Below are 25,467 nucleotides of genomic sequence, written 5' to 3'. Positions count from 1 at the left end.
GTGTTTCAGTGATGAAACATGTTCATTAAGACCGAACAATCACACACGCATCTCATTGCTGAAGTCATCACAAATCCTTCCTGTTTAAAATATGCATATAGGAAACACACCTCCGGCTTTCTCTTACTCACATATCCATACTGGAGCAATCTTGTAAAGCAAGACCAGTAAAGTAAATGAAAGCATGTGTGCGTTCACCTATACCATCACCAGACATCTGTGATACTGTTTAACCTGAGCCCTTTGTTTAAAACCCTGTCTCACAGAGGAGACAAAAACCAACTGCCAGCCACTTCAGAGTGAAACAGATGGAGAGAGAATGGCAGCCTTGGCTTTTGAAGTGTTGATGCAGTTGTTACAGCTCTGGTGGTCTTAGACTGGCTGACTGGATTGTTAGACAGATAAACACACCTTTGAGAGTAGAGGAAGTGACTGAAGACTTTCCACTGAGCGTTCAGGCCTCTTCCATTCCCTCTCATGCCTTCTACTTCTTGTTGTTGTCCAGGTGGCAACTTTTCAGTCACACTCTAAATGTGAGGGCTAGGAAAAAAGTTTTATGACCAAGGATATAACTATTTAAACAAGATTAGGGCAAATAAATGTACAAGTTTTATGCTGCCTTCACATGCTCTCGGAATTATCGTGAATATGAGTTTCCTAGGTAAAAATTGCAGGTAAAAAGCGCCCTCCCATTTTGAAACTTGAATACGATTAGCTCGTAATCACAACTTTAGAAGTGGGAATTATCAAATTTCAGATAACATGCAAAGGGACCACAGGTACTGGTCACCTTAAAAAAAACAAAAAACTAGTGATTACTAATCAGAATTTTGGGACAAAGTATACAATATATTGTGATTATTTACGTATGCATGTATCTATGTATCACCCAAGTCGTAAAACTATTAAGCAAAAAAATAATAATATAATAATAATAAAAAACTTTGTCACCAAGAGACAAAAACATGACATTTCGAGTTTACCTAAGACACATCTACAGTAAAGCACCATATGATGTAATCAATCAATCAATCAATAGAGAAATAATTGTATTTTTTTTTCATATTATTATTTATATTTATGCAAACATGACAAAACTTATGACACTACATTTCATTAATCTACATTTTCTTACAGCTTCCCCTAATATATATATTTTTTATTGCACTTTTTATTTTAATTGCATTAAAAAACACAAATTAAAATAACAATTGACATACAAAAAAATGAGATTGGAAAAATATTACACTGTTACACAACACTTTACAGCAAGCACAGTAGATGCTGAAAAAGTGTCAATGGAAGGTTTAGTATGTTTTCAAACATTTTTATTTATTTATTTACTATCAGAAATAACAACCTCCTAGAATAACCTATAAACCATCCAGAGCTTGTGTTCGACTGATCTTGCAACCCAATTTTTGGCATTTTTTGATTATCGGCTTTGGCCGATGTTTTTTCTGTTTGGCCGACCATTATTTTGACCGCACTGAGAACACCAGCGCCTGAGCACTCGATGCTCCCATTTTCCATCTTCATTAGTTTAGTTTAAATGTAGTCTTAGTTTAAACTTTTTAACAGTTTAACATTATTAGATAGAACTGTTAAAAAATGTAAACGGTATACAAAAAAGTATTATAGCGTGGCATTTATATTATTAGTAATAGAAAGGCAAACACTATAATAGGCTACTTTCTCATCTACCATCAGCATTCAGCAAATATGCATTTATATACACTTCCCGGCCAAAAAACAAGTCACTGTTTGGATTTTAATAGGCAAATACTTAAGAATATATGAATGGATCATTATTACAGTGATTATTATGTTTCTAGCATGTTATATGTTTGGCACCGGTTCTTCTAACCCTAAAAGATGGAGTGTGTAGCTTTGAAGACACATTATGGCCATATTCCAGGATGACAATGTCAAGATTCATCAGGCTCAAATTGTGAAAGAATGGTTGGGAAGGAGCATGAAGAATCATTTTCAAACATGAATTGGCACCTCTGAGTCCAGACCTTAATTTCATTAAAAGTCTTTGGGATGTGCTGGACTGGACTTTACAGAGTGCTCACCTCTTGCATTGTCAATACAAGATCTTGACCAAAAATTGATGCACCTCTCTATGGAAATAAATGTTGTAATATTATTTCCATTAGGAGGTGCATCAATTTTTGGTCATTTTTTGATCGTATATTGACAATGCAAGAGGTGAGCACTCTGTAAAGTCTACTCCAGCACATGCCAACTCTTCATGCTCCCTCCCAACCATTCTTTCACAATTTGAGCCTGATGAATCTTGACTTTATCATCCTGGAATATGTCCATGATGTGTCTTCCTACATTGTTGTTTATGAAATGAAAAGCTACACACTCCATCTTTTAGGGTTAAAAGAACCGGTGCCAAACATTTTAATTTAATTTCAGCAATTGTTATGCATGTGTTTTTACTATGTTTTTACTTTAAATTAGTGTGACACACACACACACACACACACACACAGAGAGAGAGAGAGAGAGAGAGAGAGAGATTAAAATATGTAAATAAATATATTGGAAAAAGCAGCATTAAAACATCTTTAGGTGATTTACTTTATTTGGTTGCTGCCATGAACATCAGGGTGTAGATATGATCTGTATACGATCTGTAAACTTATCCTAGTAGCCTACTTCTGTGAAGATTTAAAAGTCTCTAACATAAAATGTTTCAGGCATACAAATGACAGCTGCTCAGCCAGTCCTTCAATTTGGTGCGAACGTCACACACTGAACTCTATAATCACTCCAGTTTGCTTATACACCACAGGGACCAGCCTAGGATGATCACACTGGTTTGATTATATGTGTCAAAAGATTGATCACTACATAGCAGAAATCATGAACAACAACAGAATTTGCTGCATTGAAATGAAGAACTTCGGATAGCTACTATGCTAGCTACTACTTTTGTAATGGGTGTGTATTTATCTCTGATAGCACCAATGATACATGCTGACAAGGTCACGAGTCATTATCAGCCTGTTTCCTGTCCGATTGGTGACCGTGCTGATCTCTCTTACCCTTTGTCCAACACACACACACTTTTGGTGGGCGTTCCCCTGTTGCTTTTCTCATAGCTTGCCCTTTTGGATGGCATGGTTCATTTAAATGACATATTGTGGCTTCAGAGGCCATGCTGATTGGACGCAGACTACCGCCAGATCAAACAAGGTATATTTGCTCTCTTTCACACACACAATCCAGCTGTCAGTAGGAAAAAAATGGCCCATCTGTGTCACAAAAGGTAAAGAGGCTTCTCCCACTTTCCCGTTAACCTCTGTGTTTTCATACGCAAACGCTGACATAATGATAAAACGTAGGAGGAAATCAAACACCGTCATGGCTTTCATAAATAATAAAACTTGGATGAGAATGTAACGCGAACAGCCACACTTTGTTTCCCTGCCAGTTTAAGATCGGTTAGGGCAGAGGACCCTCTGTGAGATATGACAGTCTCAGTTTTCCTCAAACTTTCACTGCCAAACCAAAGAGGCCCATACAGCCATATCTCTCATATAGCATAAGTCCAAAACAACCCACACTCTAACGTCTCTTGAACACCAGATTTGTTCAACTAGTTATATTTGAGTTAGAGACAATAACCAAATTGTATGAAATGTGAGAGGGATTCGAAAATCTGGGTTGTTGATAGGGTGTTCTGGATAGTTCCTAGGGTGTGCTGAGTGGTTACTAGGTTGTTCTGGGTTGTTGCTATGCTGTTCTACAAGATTGTTAGGGCACTCTGGTTGGTTTCTGGGATGTTTTGGGTGGTTGCTACAACAATCTGGGTGGTTACTTTGGATTTCTGGGTGGTTACTTTAATGTTCTGGTTGGTTTCTAGGTTGTTTGTCAGAAAAAAAGGTACAGTGCTGTCACTGGGGCGGTACCCTAAGGTACAAAGGTAAAAAGGTACTAATATGTACCTTTAAGGTACAAATATGCACTTTAAAAATAATAATATGTACCTTTAAGGTACTAATATGCACCATTTAGGGGTAAGTAGGTACAAAGATGTACCTTTTTACCTTTGTACCTTGGGGTACCGCCCCAGTGACAGCACTGTACCTTTTTTTCTGTTCGCGTTAAATCAGTGGTTGCTAATGCAGTCTTATACGGTCGCTTGCTAGGTTGGTAGGGCATTTGGATGGTTGCTGGGGCGGCTTGATCAGGCCTTATCGGGACTTCCTCGGGGCAAATGGCTAGGGTTTTTGGCCAGCCGAAAATATCTTGGTCCAAAGTCGGGAGAGTGTTGACACCACTGCTCATTTCCCATGCTACCAGCTAACCTCAACATTTAAGACATTTAAAACATTTTTCAGCTCAAAACTCACTTTCAGCAGCGTCAGACCAGCGGTCTTAGAGCGGTATTGAGGTGGAGCTTATGGCGTCATTAAGGGTAGGATTAGTGGTTAGGTGGGGTTGGGCATTATGGAAGAGCTTATAGTTATAGTGATGGGTAGGGTTAGTGGTTGGGTGGGATACACAATCGTCAGCACCACCCTAAAGGACCGTACACACCATGAACGCTAACTACAAATATAACTATAGCGATAACTATATTTGCATCCACACCAACTAATGATAACGGTCTGTTTATTCTAAGCTCACGCGCTGCGGTTTCAAAGTGTGTACATGTTTTTGCTGTTCTTGTTGCATTAATATGGCTTTAACCAGCAGATGTCCTCAGCATGATATATTTTCAGTGAATAGCTAGTATAATTGATCTAACAGTGAATTTAGCTGACAAAGTCAATAGGGTGGAATAAAAACAACGCCTAGTCTTTTTCACTGCAACTTCAAAGGAAGCTAGACATTGATGTCGAAACTGGTGCTAGTTACCTGAGATCATTTTATTTTACACTTTTTGCTAGCATATATCCCTTAAATTAGAATGGATACTGACTGTCAGTGTTTTATTGTTCAACAGCTGGAATAAAATCATTCTAAAAGTGATCCCAATGACATTGTTTTTCTACATCATTATAGTTATAGCTGTGGTGTGGACAGTGCTATTCTTTTATATTTAGAATGATTTTTAAAACTATATCTTTATAATCATCTTTATAGTTATCGTTCTTGGTGTGAACGTACTTGGTGTGAACTTCCGCTCTGCCACTGCTGTTCTCATACTGCTGTGACGTGTGGTTCTGCGGTTCTGCAGTTAGATATATCTCATATGAGGTAGAAATATACTTTGTGATGCTAAAGGCTACTTATGCTAACCATTGTCATAATAAATAAAAATGATTATGGAAAATAGTAGAGACTGCTTGAAGAATGTAAACAAATCATATATGATTATAATTATGTGTATTTGGTTTCATGTTTCATCTGTCTTGTCTCTGTGCCTTTGTTGATGCAGGACTAATGCATCTGTAAATGTCATATATTACTGTGTTAACTCATAACCTGTTTTCTGCTTGTGAGCTCTATCTGTTGTTCTGGCTGAAAGGATAACAGTATAGTGAGATGGGAGAGATCGCTCAAACCTCCTCAGATTGCATCATTTCCTGGAAAATTAATACTCATTCATTTTAAGGAACTGTGGTGTAAACCTATGATATTTTATCAATATTTGTGTAAGCCTTTGGACTTAATGGAGTTGTTTTGTGCATTCCTGTGATCACAAATAAATGGAAGCAGACGCAAATAAGTATGCATGTTCTGTTTTTATGTGAAATTATGATAAATACAGTTTAATTTAGCCTGATTAATGTGGAATTACTGTCACTGTAACATGTTTCATAAATCATTGATCAAATATCTATGATGGAGTCTTTCAGTAAAGACCAAATGTGATCTAGCTAGTTTTCAGTCAGCTAGCTTCCCCATGCTAGTGAAATTGGGGGGTTGTGTGATGTCGTTCTGTGGAGGTGTGCTAAGGGCGGGTCTTAGGGTGGCACTGCTGGACCAACAGGGGAAGCACAGCTTGAGTTTGGCCTCGCAGCTCAAGGTCCGAGATTATTGATCCTGCCTGTCATGTTTTTAGCCTTGGTTCGCACTGGCCTAACAGTGGATAAGCAGCTACTGGGTGGTTAATAGGGTTTTCTGGGTGGCTTCCTACTATGGTCTTCTGGGTAGTTGTTAGGGTTTTCTGGGAGACTGCTAGGGCAGTAGATGATTTGTGTTTCAGGTGGTTGCTAGGGCACTCTAGGTGGTAGTTAGTGTGCTCTGTATGTTTGCTAGAATGTTCTGGCTGGTTGCTATAGGCCACTGCAATGTAATTTCTGATTTAAAGGGGAAAATAGAAGCTTATTTACCACTAAGTCATGGAGAATCCAACATGCCACATAAAAAAAAAAAAATATTAATTGAAATGTCTTTGTATCTAAAAGAGAAAATGTCCTGCAGAACACTTCAACAAAATGGAAAACGTACATTTAGAAATACAATTTCTGATCTGCAAATCACAAGTACCAACTTATGTAATAAAAGTTCAGTGCCGAAGGCTCTCGTTAGGCCATGACCAATCTCATTTATGGTCTATTAAATGAATAACTGAATATAACTGTTTCAACCTCAGTCCCTGATGGATCACTCTAAGCCATGAAAAGTCCAACTGAACTATTTAAAGTTTATAGCAGAACTGTACTCATTATGATAAAAGACAAAAGATTTTGTTTTAGGGGCTGATAAAAACCACAACTGAGGTAAGTGTGTGTGTAAAACCAACTGTTTTTGGCATTAAGCCCACGAAAAGGAAAATCTCTTTGACAGTAAAGCAGCAGGGTTTTGAGCAGTAACACAGCACTGTACCGATTACTCAAACACACACTCGCCAAATCATCTCTCCAGCTCAAAACATGACATTAGAACACCATTAGAGAGTAAATATTCTTTTACTGTATTATCCCCGTCCAAAGATTTCACTTTCTATTTAATCACAATATGATCAACTATCAACAAAAATGTCCACAGGTTGTGACAAATTACTCAAATAATAAAACAACAAGGTTTATGTTTTCATACATGGAAATCTATGTCTATATCTTTCTCATTGGGCAGGTTTTTACATTTAGATCTTTACTGATAATTTGCACTTGCGCCAATATAAACTCCAAGATTCTTCAAAGGATACCAGGTCATTTTAGGGGCCATTTAGCCAGTAAAGCAAAAACATAAACTAGACTATGTTGGCTTAAAAATTTCTCATTATTAACCAGAAAACAGGTGTGCTTGGCAAGAAATGAGGCAATAATTACTATATGTTACTGTTTTAATACAAGCATAGCCTGAAAATATTTTGGAGAAAGTTTAAAGAGGGAGTAAGTAGTCTGTAGTCTGCACCTTTTCAAACTCCTGAGTTTCAAAACATTATTTCTCCATATATAGAGGTTTGACTTTGAACAGGTTGATAATGAATCGAGCCAAGGTGGATGCATTTGAAAAAATCCATGTCTATCCATATCTCTTATAGCATGCATAAGAAATTTGTCACATTAACTATGCAATGAAATTCACACATTTTTAAACGTAGCTTATGCTTTTTGAGGCCACTGTAGGTACAATACGTTCAAAAGTTTGCGATCAGTAAGATGTCTCTCTTTTTTTGAAAGAAATTAATACATTTATTCAGCAAGGACACATTAGATTGATCAAAAGTGACAATAAAGACAGTAAAAATGTTTTCAGCAATGATGATTATAAGAAATGTGTCTTAAGCAGCAAATCAGCATTTTATGATGTTTCATTAACAAAATTCGGGAGGAGCAAGTTCAGATAATTAACCTAATTAGCACAGGTGGAGAGCATTCAGTTAATCAACTCAACCAATGTCAAAGGTATAAATTCAGCAGACTGACTTCTGTTCATCTGAGAGTTTATCAGCATCCCTCCTCCACCCCATCTCCTCACTTATAGTTCTATCTACTTCTACCACACCGGGGGGAGTACTCTGGGTTCGGGCCAAAATTCCGAGCTCGGAGCCCTCTCCCTGGACAGCACGCCAAATACACAAAACTTTACTCCATTTAATTATATGGATATGTGAACTCGTGAAATAATGATTTCTGAAGAATCATGTGACACTGAAGACTGAGTAATGATGCTGAAAATTCAGCTTTGCCATCACAGAAATAAATGACATTTTAAAATATATTAATACAATAATATATTATATTAACACAGAAAACATATTTTAAATTGTAAAAATTAATTAAAAATTTACTTTTTTTTTTTTCTTTTCAGTTTTTGATCATTTAAATGCAGCCTTGGTGAGCAAATGACACTCTTCCAAAAACATTAAAAAATATTATCAGCTGAATAGTAGTGTATTTACCTAAGCATATAATTTGCACACAATGTATTCTTTAAAATCTAACTATATCACAACATAATTGAAGTGTACATGTTACACATTGCAATCCAAAATTGGATAGTTCACCCAAAAATGATAATTTACTCATCCTCAAGTTGCTCCAATCCTGTGTAAATTTCTTTGTTCTGCTGTACACAAAGGAAGATATTTGGAGATAATGTTTGTAACCAAGCAGATCTCACCCCCCATTGACTACCATAGTAGTCAATGGGGGCTAGATCTGCTTGGTTACAAACATTCTTCCAAATATCTTCCTCAGAACTAAGACATTTATACAGGTTTGGAACAACTTGAGGGTGAGTAAATGATGACAGAATTTTCATTTTGGGTGAACGATCCCTTTAAAGAAAAACAGTCATAGAAAAAGTGAGTGTGAGTGAATGAGATAAAAGAGGGAGAAAGAGGAAAAAAATAGACATCAAAAGAGACTGGGATGGTATCCAGAAGGATATAATTCTCCTGTGTGTGTTTGATATTGAACTGCAGGATGAACTGCAGATGACCAATTCACATCTTAAATTTACTCTTCAACCCCCCTCTTGTAGTACAGTACGCCATAAAACACAGTATGAATTAATGCAACAGTATGCCACAGACCGCCTCGAGAGAGGACCCGAATGGCCATGAATCTGACACCCATTCACCTTTATCAGCGATCTCATCACCGTTTTACGATATCCGCACATGGGGCTAGTTGCACAGACATCTATAAATGTGCAGGGTAAGTGCAGACTTGCAAAGTGAGGCTTTAATGATGGTAACAGGCCTAAATGTCAAGGAGAGGGTTCAAATGTCAGCAGCAGTATGGCAAATTTACAGACATAGTACCGTCCCATTCGTCTTCCCACACAACGATGACATCAGGCATGCTGCAGTCGGCATTCGCCAGCTCTTTGAGGATTTCAAAAACAAAAGAGCTTACAAATCTCCTGAAGAATCAGCGTGTCAGGGGAAAACAAGGCAGGTGTGTGTGTGTGTTAGCCAGGAGCAGATATCCACAGCTGCCTCATCACAGGACCAGAGGAAGCACTCAGAGTGAGTCAGAGTGAGCCTATTCTAAGAGACTTTAAACCCACACATGAGAGGGGTTTGAGTTGCTAGAGGAGAGAAAGATATATGACTGGAATATTAATTTCACATCAGAGACAAAAGCAGAGGAGTTAACGTCACTCTGTACGTAAAGGAAAAAACAAAACAAATAGGGCCTACTAACTGTGATGCCAAAGCACAGGTTTCCAGACATACACATAACTAGGTATATGAGATTGATGTAAATTTATTAGTAAATGAATGAGAATATCTGGCCATTGCTTCAGCAGTTAATATATTAGTTGGACATGTCATGTTATATGTTTCAGTGCAGCGCTGGGTGCAGATTATGTTGTGCTTTTAAAGCTACTAAACATTGCCCTCTAGTGGCTTCATACGTCGTCTAAAAACTGGAGGGAAAACATTTGTATTGATGAAGGGATAGTTTTTCAAAATAGTTAAAATACATCTATTACTCATCATAATTATGTCACTCTTTTTTTTTCAAAATAAGATGTTTAGCAGAATGTCTGAACTGCTCTTTTCCATACAACAAAAGAGGATGATGATGACCCTAAAAAAGTGGTTCATATCTTGTGTAATATATCATTTAAGTCTTACATATGATAGTGTGTATATATATACTGTTCAAAATTTCAAATCGCATTCCCCTTTTTTGCTGTAGCCACTCTGCAGGCTGAAGTCTTTTGCATTTTACCTTTATTAAATACAATCCGCCATTATAAAAGAGGCCATTATAATCCGCTACTATAAAAAGAGGCTACAAATGACCACCTCGGGACTCCTTTATGTATACAGATGTGATGTAATGACACAAACTCAGATTTCTCGCGGAAACCTACCAGTACCACTCAAATTAAAAAACAAACAAACAAACAAACAAAAAAAACATTATTACAAGCTTATCGATGTGAACCGGGCTAAGGTAAGGAGAATGTTTTGAACACTGGCTGGTTATGTACTTGCTCAATAATTGATTTTGGATCATTTTTAACCAAAAAAAGTAAATTGCCCAGGTAATATGAGGGAGAGTAGAATTTTCATTATTTTCAGGTGATCTATCCCTTCAAAGTCAACATGAAATGACATTTTCAACTTATTTGCTATTTTACTTATACAATCTGATATATATATATATAAGAGTGAAATTTCATGTTGACTTTAAGAACCAAAATATACAGGAAGCACACTCGTATACACATCTATAACAGGTTTGGATTTCATCACAAATTTCTTATGTTTGGTCACAAAGTTGAATGACTGTCAGACAGCCATGTCTATAGATTTCACCATGTGCTTCCAGTTAACCGTGTGCTTTTGAATCTCCTCAAAGAGTGTGTTAGTGTCTCCATGGATATCTACAGAAACCCTGTGAATTTGAGGAATGTTTCCTGCTGTGTGGGTCGTAAAAGAGAGTGTTTTCTCATTAACTGTACAGACGGTTGTTCAGTGAGGTGCTCTTTTGAGGACAGAATTGGATTGACGGATAGAAAGAGAGTCCCTGAACATTTTGAAGCTCTATGGTTACAGAACTTTAAATAGGGGAATTGATTTGCAAAAAACACCAGACACGACCACTAGGTGTTGCTGTTGTTCATTATGTAACACTGCACTGCACAACGCTTATGCTTGCATTAAATATATCTCCAAATTTATTGTATTCATATACTTTAGGAGGAAATTCTGATTTATTATAAGCTGTATCCTTCCCACCCTTTTGATATTAGAGAATCAAAATATAAAATGGTTATGAATTATTTATTACACAGTTAACTGACCTTAGCTCTAACATATTAGTTGAAAGATAGTCTGACAGCAGAGCGGATATTGCAGCTGTTCTCTCCACAATTAGTGATGTTATCACACTTTAAGTTAGAAAAACATGACAAACTAATATAGTGCATTCAGTGGTACTTCTGGAAAAGTGGGACAAATCAAGCTTCTCACCAATCTCAGCCAGCACGGACAAATGGGAATGCTTTTCTTAAAAACATAATTTTAAAAAAATCTAAATTGTTAAGGTGTTTTGACTGTGTTTTAAATGATGATTGAATGGTCAGTAACACAAGTATACAGCAGCATTCAAAAGTTTGGGGTCAGTACGATTTTTTTTTAAAGAAGTCTCATTTATTTGGTCAAAAATACAGTAAAACAGTAATATTTTCAAAGGTTATTACAATTTCAAATAACGGTTTTCTATTTTAATATATTTGTATAAATATAATATATTCCTGTGATGGCAAAACTGTCTTTATTTTCATTACTCCAGTCTTCAGTGTCACATGATCCTTCAGAAATCATTCTTATATGCTGATTTGCTGCTCTAGAAACTTACTATTATCAATGTTAAAGAATTTTTTTTTCAGGATTCTTAGACAAATTGAAAGTTCAAAAGAAGAGTTTTTATTTGAAACAGAAATCCATAGTAACATTATGTCTTTACTTTAAATCACTTTAGATCAATTTAATGCATTCTTGCTGATGAAAAGACTTATTCATTTCTTTCAAAAGAATAAATAAATAAAACAATATAATCATACTGACCCCAAATCTCTGAACAGTAGTGTATATTGTTGCAAAATTGCATTTAATTATTTGTGATGTACTGTTATAATACTATCCCACTTTAGCTTCAAATGTTTTAGAAAGAGAGACAGTAGGTTCCAAGTAAATTGAAACTATTCTGATGGATTATGATCATTAATCATCATATTACTATGAGCTAATATGTCATGAACCATGTCATACAGTACATTGATTACAGCGAGGACATTTAATTAAAGCAGATAAAAGCAAATTTTAACTTTTTACTTTTGAGAGTCAAAAGTTATACTTTAAAAACAACTTATTAAGGTGAGACAAACAAATGTGATTAGCTCCATCATTTTGAGCCACAAACACATTGAGTTTTAATGCACTAATGGTGTGTTCACACTTGTAGTTCGGTTTACTTGGTTCATTTGTCTGGACCAAAAAAAAAAAAAAAACATTTAGTACTGGGCAGTGTCTCCCAAAATGCTGCCCTGGGAAACACTGCCCTGGTCGGCTTAGCGTTCACATTGGCATTGGCACACCAAACCTAAAGGGACAGGGATATGTTCACAACCTGATTGGTCGGCATTTATGACGTATATTACCACTTCCTCATCAACTCTCCTCATCACGAATTCTCTGCAGCTTGACTTCATAATCAACACTCCCTTTAAATGGACTCACTTCCCTTCACTCATTTGTCTGTTCTTATGTTTGCTACATGTGTTTGGTTGTTCTGTTCCTTTGTTTAAAGGTGCCCTCAAATGAAAAATTAAATTTATCTTGGCATAGTCAAATAACAAGAGTTCAGTACATGGAAATGACATACAGTGAGTCTCAAACTCCATTGTTTCCTCCTTCTTATATAAATCTCATTTGTTTAAAAGACCTCCGAAGAACAGGCGAATCTCAACATAACACCGACTGTTACGTAACAGTCGGGGTACGTCCCAATATCTGCATATCCCAGCCCATGTTCCCAACATTATGAAAGGTATTAGACAAGGGCAGAACGTCTGGATCTGTGCAGAGCTGAATCAACAGACTAGGTAAGCAAGCAAGAACAATAGCGAAAAATGGCAGATGGAGCAATAATAACTGACATGATCCATGATATCATGATATTTTTAGTGATATTTGTAAATTGTCTTTCTAAATGTTTTGTTAGCATGTTGCTAATGTACTGTTAAATGTGGTTAAAGTTACCATTGTTTCTTACTGTATTCACGGAGACAAGAGCCGTCGCTATTTTCATTTTTAAACACTTGCAGTCTGTATAATTCATAAACACAACTTCATTCTTTATAAATCTCTCCAACAGTGTAGCATTAGCCGTTAGCCACGGATCACAGCCTCAAACTCATTCAGAATCAAATGTAACAATATAAAAGTAAACAATACTCACATAATCCGCCGCATGCATGCCGCATACATGACGAACACTTTGTAAAGATCCATTTGAGGGTTATATTAGCTGTGTAAACTTTGTTTATGCACTGTTCAAGGCAAGCGCGAGCTCCGTGGGCGTGGAGCAAGAGAATTAAAGGGCCAGTAGCCCGGAATCGGCTGATTTATAATGATGCCCCAAAATAAGCAGTTAAAAAAATGAATAAAAAAAATATATGTGGTATTTTGAGCTGAAACTTTACAGACACATTCAGGGGACACCTTAGACTTATATTACATCTTTTTAAAAAAAAGTTCTAGGGCACCTTTAATAATCCCATTGTTTTGCTGAAGTCCAATTCTGCATCCTCTCTGCTGCATTCGAACGTAACACTTTCAGAGGTAGTCGAAAACGAATTCCACCGGATTGCTTAGTGTAAGCGCTCATGTGGTCAAAAGTGTGCGAACAGCCACAAAAGACCATGTACTCTCCACATTCTGAACGCGTAAACATTATGGGAGGGGATTTAAATGGCTAAAGACCAAAATTTGGTTTGAATACAAAAAACGTACCAGGCACATTGTCCTCTCACCATTCCTGATTTTTAACACGTAATCACAGTGTTGTAGTCTTGCGGCTGTCAGAGCAGAAATAAAAGCTGATGATTTCCGTATGTTTTTCTGTCATCTTCTTTCGTGCTCATATGTAAATTGCGCAATCTTATTTTGTCCATTAGATCAAAAGACCTTAAAAAACCCATACATTTACCCACCCATAGACCCTCCCCTTGAAGAAATCAGGACAGAAACAGTTGAAAGTGGACAAAAGAGATACCAGGTGTAAACGGATATGTGTCTTCCTCATCTACTTGTGATCCGATCAACCAAAATGCATCCTAATTCCAGATGTAAACAGGGCCTATGACGAGAAAAAACAGGTATGCTTTGAGCATTCTTGTGACATCATGTCCCATTTTTGGTTCGTTTACATGTCTTGCATTTATATTTCATTCGAGCTGCACCAGAGTTCATTTGGAAGCGCACCCTGATTGGTGCGCACCAGTATTCGGATGGCAGAGTTCACACTTATTCAAATGAACTGCACTAACAGAGCAATCGCACCAGGGTTCGTTTTCAGCAAACCAAACATGCCAAGTGTGAACGCACATTAAAATGAAAAGGAAAGTCCCTGCTTTGTAATGATTATTGAGATTCCTTTTTTTATTGTTGAACATGAAACTTAAAATGTGTCTCTGGGTCCAAGTGATAATAGGAGAAGAAAATAATGGGAGAAGGTCACCTGCTATTAACACTCTCGGGTCAGCGGTCACGCCGGCGTGATCACCGCATTTTTTTTCTAACCAGTGTGAAAGATACTCAAAATACTCTGTCAATTTTGCACATACAATTAAGAGTTATACACCATTTTAATCTGTGGAATATCTTCTTTTATTTGTGTACACTCAGAGTAAAAACAAAATGTTGTGCTTTTTGTAAAATAAAGAAAACTAACATGATGCGTGATCTCTCGTCTCCCTCTGAACGAAGTCCAATCTGATAGTTGTCGGAAAATGAACTGTAACTTAGTGAATACTAATGACAAAAAAATTTAACTTTTGTCTAAAAAAACATTGAAATGTCAGGTTTTAAATCGTGTGAGTCAAATCGAAAACAAATATTCTGTGTTTATGTAATCTGTATGAAAAGAGAGCCATGTCAGAAGTCTGTGATTCAGCTCATTATCCGCTAATGCGGCCACGCCCACAGAGCCAGCGCAATTCAGATGTAAATTCAGTCAATACATGCATTCATCGTCTCAATCGTGTATTTATTATCTTGAAAAGTGTTTTGAATAGCCATAGTTAGCGATCTCTGGCCTCTGTTAGTTCGGTTAGTTCCTTGATTGCCTATTCTTCTTTAGTGCTCAGGCATTTGTGGACTAAAGGTGTACAGAGCGCCCTCTGGCTGCAAGTATGAATTCAAAACACAGTATCCAGCACTCATAGTAATGACAATAAATCCTGAATAAATATTACTCCTCTGTATAGAAAATTGACAAACATATGAGAATCCATCAGTATTTCTCCAAATGTGCATGCTTTTAAGCTAAAAGTCTATATGAAATGCCATAGAGGTAACATAATTGTTCAGACACTTTGCATCACAGAAATACATTATATTTTAAAGAATATAATAGAATACCATTATTTTAAATTGTAATAATATTTCACAGTATTGCTATTTTTTCTGTATGTTTGATTTACATTATGAGGAGATTTGAGACATGATCAACAGAGGGTTTTTTCACAGCCTATCTGACTGAAAGAGCTCATTATTTATGCAGCTCATTAGAGCTCTTTATGCAATTCTTTTGTCTTCTCAGGTGAGAATCACCCATTATTCATGATTATTCAAGCCTCCACGCATACTGTATTTCTTGACCAAAGATGTTTTAGAAAATTTAAATCTCTCTATTGTTTTATATGAACAAGCAGGCAGCATCATTTTTACTTCATTTTGAAGCAAAAACTCTAGTCTACAACCTCAAATAACCAGAAGTCTTGTGAACAAAGATTTAATATATATTTTTGGCCTTATTTCAGTGACTTAAGTTTTTTGTTTTTTCAATAACCACGCATAAACGTTATTCCTTCAAAAACACAAACATGTACATACATGTTCCTCACATATTATTGTAGCCTAGTTTGTGCTGAATACAGTGTAATGACACTTTTTCCATTAATATGTTTATGAACAACTGAAAAAAGCACAAATGTCAGGGCATGTCAAAACTTCTCCAAGGCCCCAAAAATCCTCAGACCCCTGAGGGTTAACTTGAAATGCCTAACTTTATTTAAAAGTCTATAATTATCATAGAAATCACATTAAATATTTTTCTGGCAACCTTTTATGGCCAATTCACACTGCAACGACAGATCCAGACCAATGCCGACAGTCGCCAGATTACAGCATGTCATATCTCAGACACTGCAGTAAATGAAACAAATATGCAAATAAGTTGAGCTGCAATGAGAATGAGTTTAAGAGCTCACTGAACTGCAATCAAATTTTTGGTATTATATGCTTGAATTTGTTACTGCTAGATTCATGAATTAAACAGCCAAGCATATGACTTACTTTTTTTTCTCACTGTTTTAGAAAACTGGATACCCAAAACAATGAATCAGTCATAATGTTAAAGTCTGCAGTGGGACGTTTTTGCTTACTTTGGGTGGACTGAAAGAATCTCCTCTCGAATAGGGCTGTCCTTTCTGAGACACAGATCTCTGATGTGGAACATTAAAGGTGAGCTGAAGCTGTCTACTGAGCAATGAGTTGTATAATAAAGGAAACCCAAAGGGTTTGGAGAAGGTCAGAAGCACTGGGCATGGGTGACCAACCGGCACCGATTCTTATCAGTTTCACCTGAGGAACATTTCAGTGAAAATGTAAGAAAGAAGAAGAAGAAGAAAAAGAGAGCATAAAAAGCACATCTCTTCATCAGCAGGAGACATGAGAGACACCCAACATGCACTTAGGAGAAACACCAGATGACTGATCTGTCACCAAGTATCAGAGAGAACAGCTTAAGGAGAATAAGCCAACCGAGACATTTGCTGTATGAGTCTGAAAAACAGAGTTCAAGAGTCTTGCTTTAGGTTACTTGCTGAGTAATTATAAAGGTCAAAATACATGAAGCAGGTATGTATCATATGCAATGAATTTCCAGTCCGTGTGCTCAGATTTGTAAATAGTACCTTCGTTTTTTTCAATCCATACCAACAAATTCATAATCCATGCCCATGATTTTGCAAACCGTTCCCACAGTTTTGCAAACTGTACTCTGTGGCCCATTGGCACATTTTAAAAATCTGTGCCGACTGATTGAGTATGGTGCACCTATCAGATAAATTAAATTGCATCATCATATTATGACTAGCTGGGACCCGATGTGAGATCCACCAATCATAGAGGTTCTCGAATCAACTGACTTTTTATCCGAAAATGGCCAAGCACCCAAGGGATTGGTGCTAATGATCATTAATAATGATGATTATAATAAATCCTATGGTTTTGAAGAATGAATGGAGGCTTATGCTCCCTGGCCGACTGAAGGTTGTGATGGAAATGTTTGATGTATTTTGTAGTGATTTTTGCCAATAGGCTATTAAAATGCCAGTTAAATGTATTTTATATTGAAAGTACACCAACCCGTCTATAAAAAGTGAGAGTATTTAGAATTTCACAAATAAATACATGGACAAGATTATGACTCACATAATTCGGAAGTGAATTATGATTCTCGCATAACAATTTAAGAATCTGTGAGTATGGTTTATAAACTGAGGGAACGAATAGCAATACTGTGGCGACGGATTTGCGGGTCTTGTTTTTGTTTCTCTTTGTTTCTCTACGTGCTAACTCAATCCCTCTAGCATAACCACTCACGCATCACGGTAATAACTTTTGAACCGCAAGGGCTAGAAAAAAAATATTTTTTTCCTCTGATTCATGTCATTTTCTGTCAAATTTTTCTGCCATTTCGAACTCATGAACTTGTTCTAGATGTTCCATCCAATTTTCACCAAAATTGGCTCAGATCATCTTCAGACCATGCTGGCAAAAAGATATCTAAGGTTTTTTGATAGACCCAACTAATCTTGAATAATCCGCAAACAAATTATATGAAGAGCACATCAAAATGGATGCAAGGATATCTCCACAACGCTTTAACATATTGAGTGAAGTCTTTAGTGTGTATTAACGTTATCTGTAGATTTCAATTTCTGTAGCCACTCTGCAGTCCGAAGTCTTTTGCTTTTGACAACGGGTTAATCTACAGTTGTCACTGATGATTGCCATTTGGACCTTTCAGTATTACAATCCGCTATCAAAATGAAAAGTTTAATTATTCCTGTCATGATCACCTGCTGGAGTGCCTTTGTTAGCCACACTATTGCATCCTTTATAGGACTCCATCTCCCATAATCCTTTGTTCCAGACTCATCACTGATCATTGCACACAGCTGTTATCACTTAAGTTGTTAGTGTATGTCTATTTATACCTGGTTTGTTTTTGTCAGTTTCATGGAGGGTTTGTGATTTTTTTACGTTGCAAGTCTGAGCACTCTTTTTTTTTCTTTTTCATGTTTTTCGTGTGGACTGTTTTCATGTGTTTTGACCCTTTGCCTGGCTGTGACAACGATTCTGGATTTTCCTATTAAACTGCACTTATATCTTATACTAAAGTCTCAGAGCTTCCGTGACAATTCCAGCTGCTGTGACAAAAGGCTATAAATGATTCGCTACCAGCAGCATCCTCACATGCCATATAGCCTAATAGCTGCGACTCCTTCATGTAAACGGATGTGATGTGATGATGCAGAGACGAATGGCTACATGCTTGAATTCCTCATGGAAAGCCACCAGTACAGATTTTATTTTAAAACATTACAAGCTTATTATTACATTAGAAGAATCGGGCTAAGGTATGGACATAGTTTTGAACACTGGCTAGTTATGTACTTGCTCAAACTGATTTTGGATAATTTTTAACCAAAAAAATTTAGGAAGTAGATTACAGTGATTGCACTATATTTTTTATTTACTTAAAACAGATTAATAAGAGTCATTCGTTCAGGAGTCAGGCTGCATAGCATTGTAGACCAGTAACAATGTTGCAGTGTGGCTGAATAATCAGTGCAAAACATTTTAGAGTATTTTAGTACGATATTCTGTCAGCAATGCAACAGAATGCACATATGAAAATGTCTCTGTTACATATGTAACACTCGTTCCCTGAAGGAGGGAATGGAGACGTACATCAGTAGTGACTGACGAATTGGGATATCGTTAAAGAGCCCAATTAGCTTTGAGTAAACTACAACAACACAATGGAATTGGCGTGCAATATTTGCATAATGCGCACCGTCCCCGCCATGTGGTATAAATAGGGAAGCAGATGCAATCGCACTCTGTTTTTTGCTGAGGAGACAACCTAGGTCTGCACTGCAGCGAGGGCACAGGAACTATGGCGACGGGACGTAAGTCTCTGTTCCCTCCTTCGGGGAACGAGGGTCACACACGTAACCGAGACGTTCCCTTTCTCAACATATTGGGATCCCAAATAAAACACCACAGTTACAGACCCCTTCCAGCGCCCAGCGTAAGCTCTAGCTACCCGGCGCATCAGGGGGGCAGAGAAGGGGGCAAGCTTACACTGGGAGAGTCTACTGCTATTCCGCAAGACCCACTACAGAAGACTTAGACAACACTGGGGAAGCGAACCCGTAGGAGACGCTGCGGAGCCCACAACCTAGCCTGCAGGGGAGGAATTTACGTTGAAATACACATATGGACTGGCCATGGTCAGTACGCATATGGAGTCCCTGGAATGACTCCAGCCTAGAGATAGGGGGAGACTCATCTAACAGGTGACAGCAGGGCTGGCTCTGCTAAGGGAAAGACACGGGCTCACCGTGGGGAGTTGACCATGGAAAATACACATATGGGACCACTCACGTGGAGGGGCACGACATATGGCACCAAGCAAAACATCAACGTCGGCCGGGGTCTCTGGATGAGAGTCACCAGGCCCGAATTCCAGGCACAATTTGTCGAAAATGCATGCAGGTCCCCTACCCTCTTCACCGAGGCCAATGCAACCAGGAAGACGGTCTTAAGGGACAGTACTTTTAACTCAGCTGACTGCAAAGTCTGGAAGTTATGACCCCGGAGAGATGTAAGTACCAGGGAGAGATCCCAAGACGATATAAAGGAAGGGCGAGGCGTATTTAGTCTCCTCGCCCCCCTCAGGAACCTGACGATCAGGTTGTGCTCCCCCAACGACTTACATTCAACTGCATCGTGATGTGCGTCAAGAGCAGCAACATACACCTTGAGGGTGGAGGGAGACAGCCTTCGCTCCATGCCCTCTTGCAGGAAGGAAAGCACAGACCTGACCGAACATGATCAGGGGTCTTCTTGGTGAGAGGAACACCATTCGACGAACAGGTCCCACTTCAATGCATAGAGGTTCCTAGTGGAAGGAGCTCTAGCGGAAGTGTCTACAACTGACTGGGGGAGATCACTTAGAACCTCCGCATCCGTCCAGGGACCACACATGGAGTTTCCACAGGTCGGGACACGGGTGCCAGAGGGTGCCCCGTCTCTGAATCAGAAGGTCCTTCCTCAGAGGAATGGGCCAAGGAGGTGCTGTCGCGAGGAGCGTCAGATCCGAAAACCAGGTCCGAGTGGGCCAATACAGAGCCACTAGCAAGACCTGCTCCTCGTCCTCCCTAATTTTACACAGGAGCTGTGCGAGAAGGCTCACTGGGGGAAACGCATATTTGCGTAGGCCCCGGGGCCAGCTGTGTGCCAGAGCATCCATGCCGAGTGTGCCCTCGGTCAGGGAATAGAACAACTGGCAGTGGGCAGTGTCCAGGGAGGCAAACAGATCTATCTGTGCGGCCCGAAGCGCTGCCAAATCAGCTGGACCACCTAGGGATGGAGTCTCCATTCACCCGGAAGCGGAGGCTGCCATGAGAGCTTGTCAGCTGCACGGTTGAGCACGCCTGGGACATGAATGGCATGAAGCGACCTCAGATGCTTCTGACTCCAGAGCAAGAGATGGTGGGCGAGTTGCGACATGCAACGGGAGCGTAGACCACCCTTTTGGAAAATCCCAAGAAATGACATACCCAAACTAAAACAGATACAGTTCATGAACCCTTTGCACTAAAAGCGTAAGTAAGGTCTCATTTGAAAGCAGATACTTTACAGTTTATTGTAAAGTCATAATTAATTATTGTCACAATGAAGAAAATAGTTCAAAATAACTTAAAAATTTTAAAAAGTTATTAGAAATTTATTTTAATGAAATATCTTTATGGAAATAAAAGTGAAGTTGGCCTTTTAGCAATCTAGAAATGCACTGCAGCTAAAGCCACATGTCCGACCATGTGACATTTCAAATCTAAAGGTGATAAGTCTAAAACTCTGAGTTTTATTAAAATGTTTTTCAAGACCATTTCATAAGACTTTATTTTGAAAAGACTCTAAAGTGCTAACTGATGTTTATGGTCATCATCTAAGCATCTATTCAAGTGTATTGTCTCGTTTGTTAAATGGTGGTAACTGCCCCATTCAGTTTCAGTCTCCCCTTAACACATTCACACCTCTCTGGCCTGCTAATGGCTCAAATTATTCTTTTCTTTTGTCCCTATTATAATTACTATTCAAGATTTAACCCTCATTTCTTTTACCAAACTTCTCACTTCATCTTCTTTGAAACTGTATCTAATGCCCTTCTTGAAAAAAAGAAAGAAAGAAAAAAAAAATCAGTGAGCTGTACAATTCAAAATTATTTATTTGCATTAGCTTAGAACAAGTGCATCTCTGGGCTCGCTAGCATGTAGCTTAGCACACCAACAAAACACAACAATTTATAAGATTAAAACCATGTTTTTGCTCCAAACTTACAAGTCGAGTGTTTTAAACAACCTTCTTTGATGTGATGTGGCTTCGGATAAAAAATAAGACAGAAAATATATCATTGTATGCTATTCTGCACAATGAGAAAAGCTATCTCGATTAGCATTGCATTATTAATATAATCTATCTTTTATTAATACCAGACATGTCGTAAAGAACAAAGATAAACTACATATCGTCACAATCGTGTATTTATTACTTTCAAAAGTGTCGATTTGCATAAATATTGATGTTTCCAGCGATCTCTGTGTTGTTCCTGGGAAGTCACATGATATGTTTTTTTCTTCCTTGTGGCATTTGTGGACTAGTGTGCACAGAGCAACCTCCGGCTGCAGGTATGAGTTGAAAACACAGTAGTCAGTGTATACAGCATTAATATGATGAAAACAGCGCTGTGGCGAGGGGGGCGTGGTTCAGAAAGGTCTGCAACTGGAGAGAGCGTCGGGAGATGCGTGGTGAGCGAGTGGGTTAAATGTAAATTACGAACACCTGTTTCTCATTCCAGTAATTGGCGCGGAGACAGGATAAAATGCCAGGAGAAGCAGGAGTGTGCGAGAGAGAGAGGGACTGCTGACTGAGACACTGAGCACGACAACAGCACTGGAGAGAAGCCCTATTGTGGATTGTTTATACCGATCTTGGAGTGAAGCCCTGTTGTGGATTGTTTATTTTTGTTGTTGTGCATTGCACAGACTTTTGTTGGACATTTTTTATACACTTAATAAAGCTCAGTCAGCAGTCAAAAGCCGACCCTTGTCCTCTTCCTTCCCCACGAACTTTGAACATTACTACTAGCGCGTTTTGGGTAAAAAATGAATTAATATTACTCCTCTGTATAGAAAATTGACATAAACTTACGAGAATCCATCAATATTTCTCCAAATGTGCATGCCTTTAAGCTAAAAGCCCTGAGGGATGTTATTTTGTGGAGTTTTTTCATGACAATCTCACAGGATTTTTTTCTCAATAGCTGAAGCTGACGCTCATATTTCAATGAAAAGGTAACGACTCCGTTTCTCATATTCATAACTCCCAACGCATATTAAAAATAACGGACAACATACGATATTAAGAGTAAAATAGAGATTAAAAATTGAAGCTTGAGTCTTAGATCTTTTTAATGATGTATAGTTTGTCAAGGTAATTACATTACATTTAACAGTAAATTTGATCTAATTTAAACAAAGAACACTTAGATGTTCTTAACATTATCTTAAGAAGTACTAAAGAAGAATTTGTAGTATATTAAGTACAAAATTAGTGCCACGGAAATAGAGCACTTTAAGTATAATATAGAAATGTACTTTGTTTTCACCTGGGGGGGCTGTAAAACCCGACTCCATATCGGCTGGAGGGACCAGCTCGATTTCTTCCTTTGCCAGGAGGACAGCAATCTCCGCCTGGAGAACAGGTGCATTGTCCAGTGACACGCGAGTGTAATATACACCCCTGAACACAGGGGGAGGCAGGGCGAACTGAATTGTATAGCAGAGTCTGATGGTATGAATGAGTCAGTGGGACGGGCTGGGAAGCGCTATCCAGGCTTCCAGACACAGAGCCAGCGGGACCAAAGGCACCACAGACGTACCGGGCATGGGGCAGTGAAGCAGAGTGCTGGAACCCGACTCAGACTTCACCAGGGTGGTGAAGGCAGAGGAGGGGCCAGGCCTGGCACGAACGCTATACGGCGTTTTCCAAGACTTGGTCACCTCCTCATGCACTTCCGGGAAGAAAGAGCGGAGCTCGGCGGGGAAGCCCTGAACGTAATCCTCAGATCACCCTGCCTACACACCAATGCACCTTCACCCCGGCCAGAGCCAGAGAAAACGGCCGCACGGGGCATAGGGGAGGGTACCCCCGCTCCCTGAGAACCAAGGAACGAGAGTCTGGATCTCAACACTGAGATAGTCATGTTCCTGCAGTGAGAACATGAACTATCCACAAAAGCTGAACGCTGAACGCCCAGACATGTGATGCAGCGATTGTGACCGTCAGCAGGGACCAGGGAACGACCGCATCCAGTAACGCACAGACGAAATGACATCTTGAAAAAGACACAGAGTTCGTCTGTGAAGCTCTTTCAGAAGTGGAAATTCAGCTCTGATCTTGTGCCGAAGCACAGAGGGAGCAGCCGCGATGTGATCAGGTACACCACTCCCTAATCACAAACGCAGAGGAACCGGCCCAAATCACAAACCGTTCAAACTGCACGGGCAACAAAATGCTGTAAAAACAGCAGTAGATAGCTTTATAACAGCTCAGGCTCCTCTGAAGTTCGTGACCTCGCTGCAATGTGCCGTCACACCAACACAAGATGCTGTATCTTCTCAAGGCTTGAAGAGTTTCACTCTCAGTCTAATAGCTGTTATCAGGAACACAAACGTTGGCTCCGAAGCGAAAGACAGAATGCGATTGCATCTACTTCCCTATTTATACCACCTGGCGGGGGCGGTGCGCATTATACAAATATCGTATTTTCAAGCTAGTAACCTGATTCTGATGATATACTAAGGAAAAATTTTTATAAGTGAGCTTTACACAGAACAGGAGTTGCTGTAACAGAGATTGTATATTATAGGGAGATGAGAGGGGTCTGTATCTCTTACCATTGGAGAAAGTGTAACGGCTACTTCTTCACGTGCGGCACTTCTCAGCCTATTGTGTAATGGCAGTGACATCAGTGCCCGTCGTTCAAAACTCCTTCCCTACGTACTGCCCTCCACAGCCGGAGCCTTAGCGTTAGCCGTTACGCTTTTTTGGCTAAAGGTTGCAAACTTGCCTTCCAGTGGCTTTTACACAACATCTATTGTTCTATCTGTTAAACAGTAATGCGGCACATATGCTGTTGGTAATGCCGTAAATGAGTCCTAACTGTCGCAACATTCCCTAGTCTGCCTTCTCTTAAAAAAAAAAAAAGAAAAGAAAATTGCTAAAATATTAACTAATACAAAATACTAAAAGTATTGTTTAGTGTAAAACGATTAGCTATTTCCCCACAAAACTATTTAATCAGCATAGTGAAGCCTCTCATCCATTGACATCCATTAAAAAAAACAGCCTCGGGTCTCCTTCCCTGCATTAGCATTAGCCGTTACGTTTTTTTTGGCTAAAGGTTGCAGGCTTGCCTTCCAGTGGCTTTGGCTGTAATCAAGTCTGGCAGTGCTGGAACAGCTGTCTCCAATTATCCCTTTAATTTGGTTAATATAAGGAGAGTACAATTGGTTTCTCTAAGGGCTAGTTTGTGTCAAATAACTTTGTTCAGTCTATATAAATTAAATAAGTAGTACAATTAGTTTACTAAGGTTTTATTAACAATCATTAGATTTGAGCTAAATCCCCAAAAAGATTCATTCTCAAAAGTGCAATACCAAGGAAATTAGCAAATAAAGCTTTGTTCACACTGCACATAAATTATATTTGGTTGGTAAATGCATTTTTTAGTTCTGACTGTCATTGTGCAGGTGATGAAATCTCTTTTTTTTAAGATTCTATAGTCAAGGTCTGCAGTATCTACATCAGTTGCTATGGTAATGATATAAGCGCCAACTGTCCGTGTGGAAAGAGAGGAAGGAAAACAAATTTTGCTGCTTCTTATATGTCTATGATGACATCTCACCACAGTGGTGGACTCACAAGGCACATGAGAT

The 25,467-nt window shown here is 38.7% G+C and overlaps 2 protein-coding genes across 7 annotated transcripts in view; both read right to left on the bottom strand.

The window, feature by feature from the left end:
- Positions 1–536, bottom strand: part of sema3d (sema domain, immunoglobulin domain (Ig), short basic domain, secreted, (semaphorin) 3D) — a 78,417-nt gene extending 77,881 nt beyond the window's left edge. The window contains exon 1 of the mRNA XM_067390032.1: positions 412–536. Coding sequence (XP_067246133.1) covers positions 412–479 — 68 coding nt within the window. The 5' untranslated portion in view covers positions 480–536. The remainder of the gene's footprint in view (positions 1–411) is intronic.
- elapor2a (endosome-lysosome associated apoptosis and autophagy regulator family member 2a) overlaps positions 1–25,467 on the bottom strand; it is a 197,039-nt gene that overhangs the window by 3,985 nt on the left and 167,587 nt on the right. The window lies entirely within an intron of this gene.

This window comes from Chanodichthys erythropterus, chromosome 7, assembly GCF_024489055.1.
Source record: "Chanodichthys erythropterus isolate Z2021 chromosome 7, ASM2448905v1, whole genome shotgun sequence".
Lineage (NCBI taxonomy): Eukaryota > Metazoa > Chordata > Actinopteri > Cypriniformes > Xenocyprididae > Chanodichthys > Chanodichthys erythropterus.
This window is presented reverse-complemented; position numbering and strand designations above follow the sequence as displayed.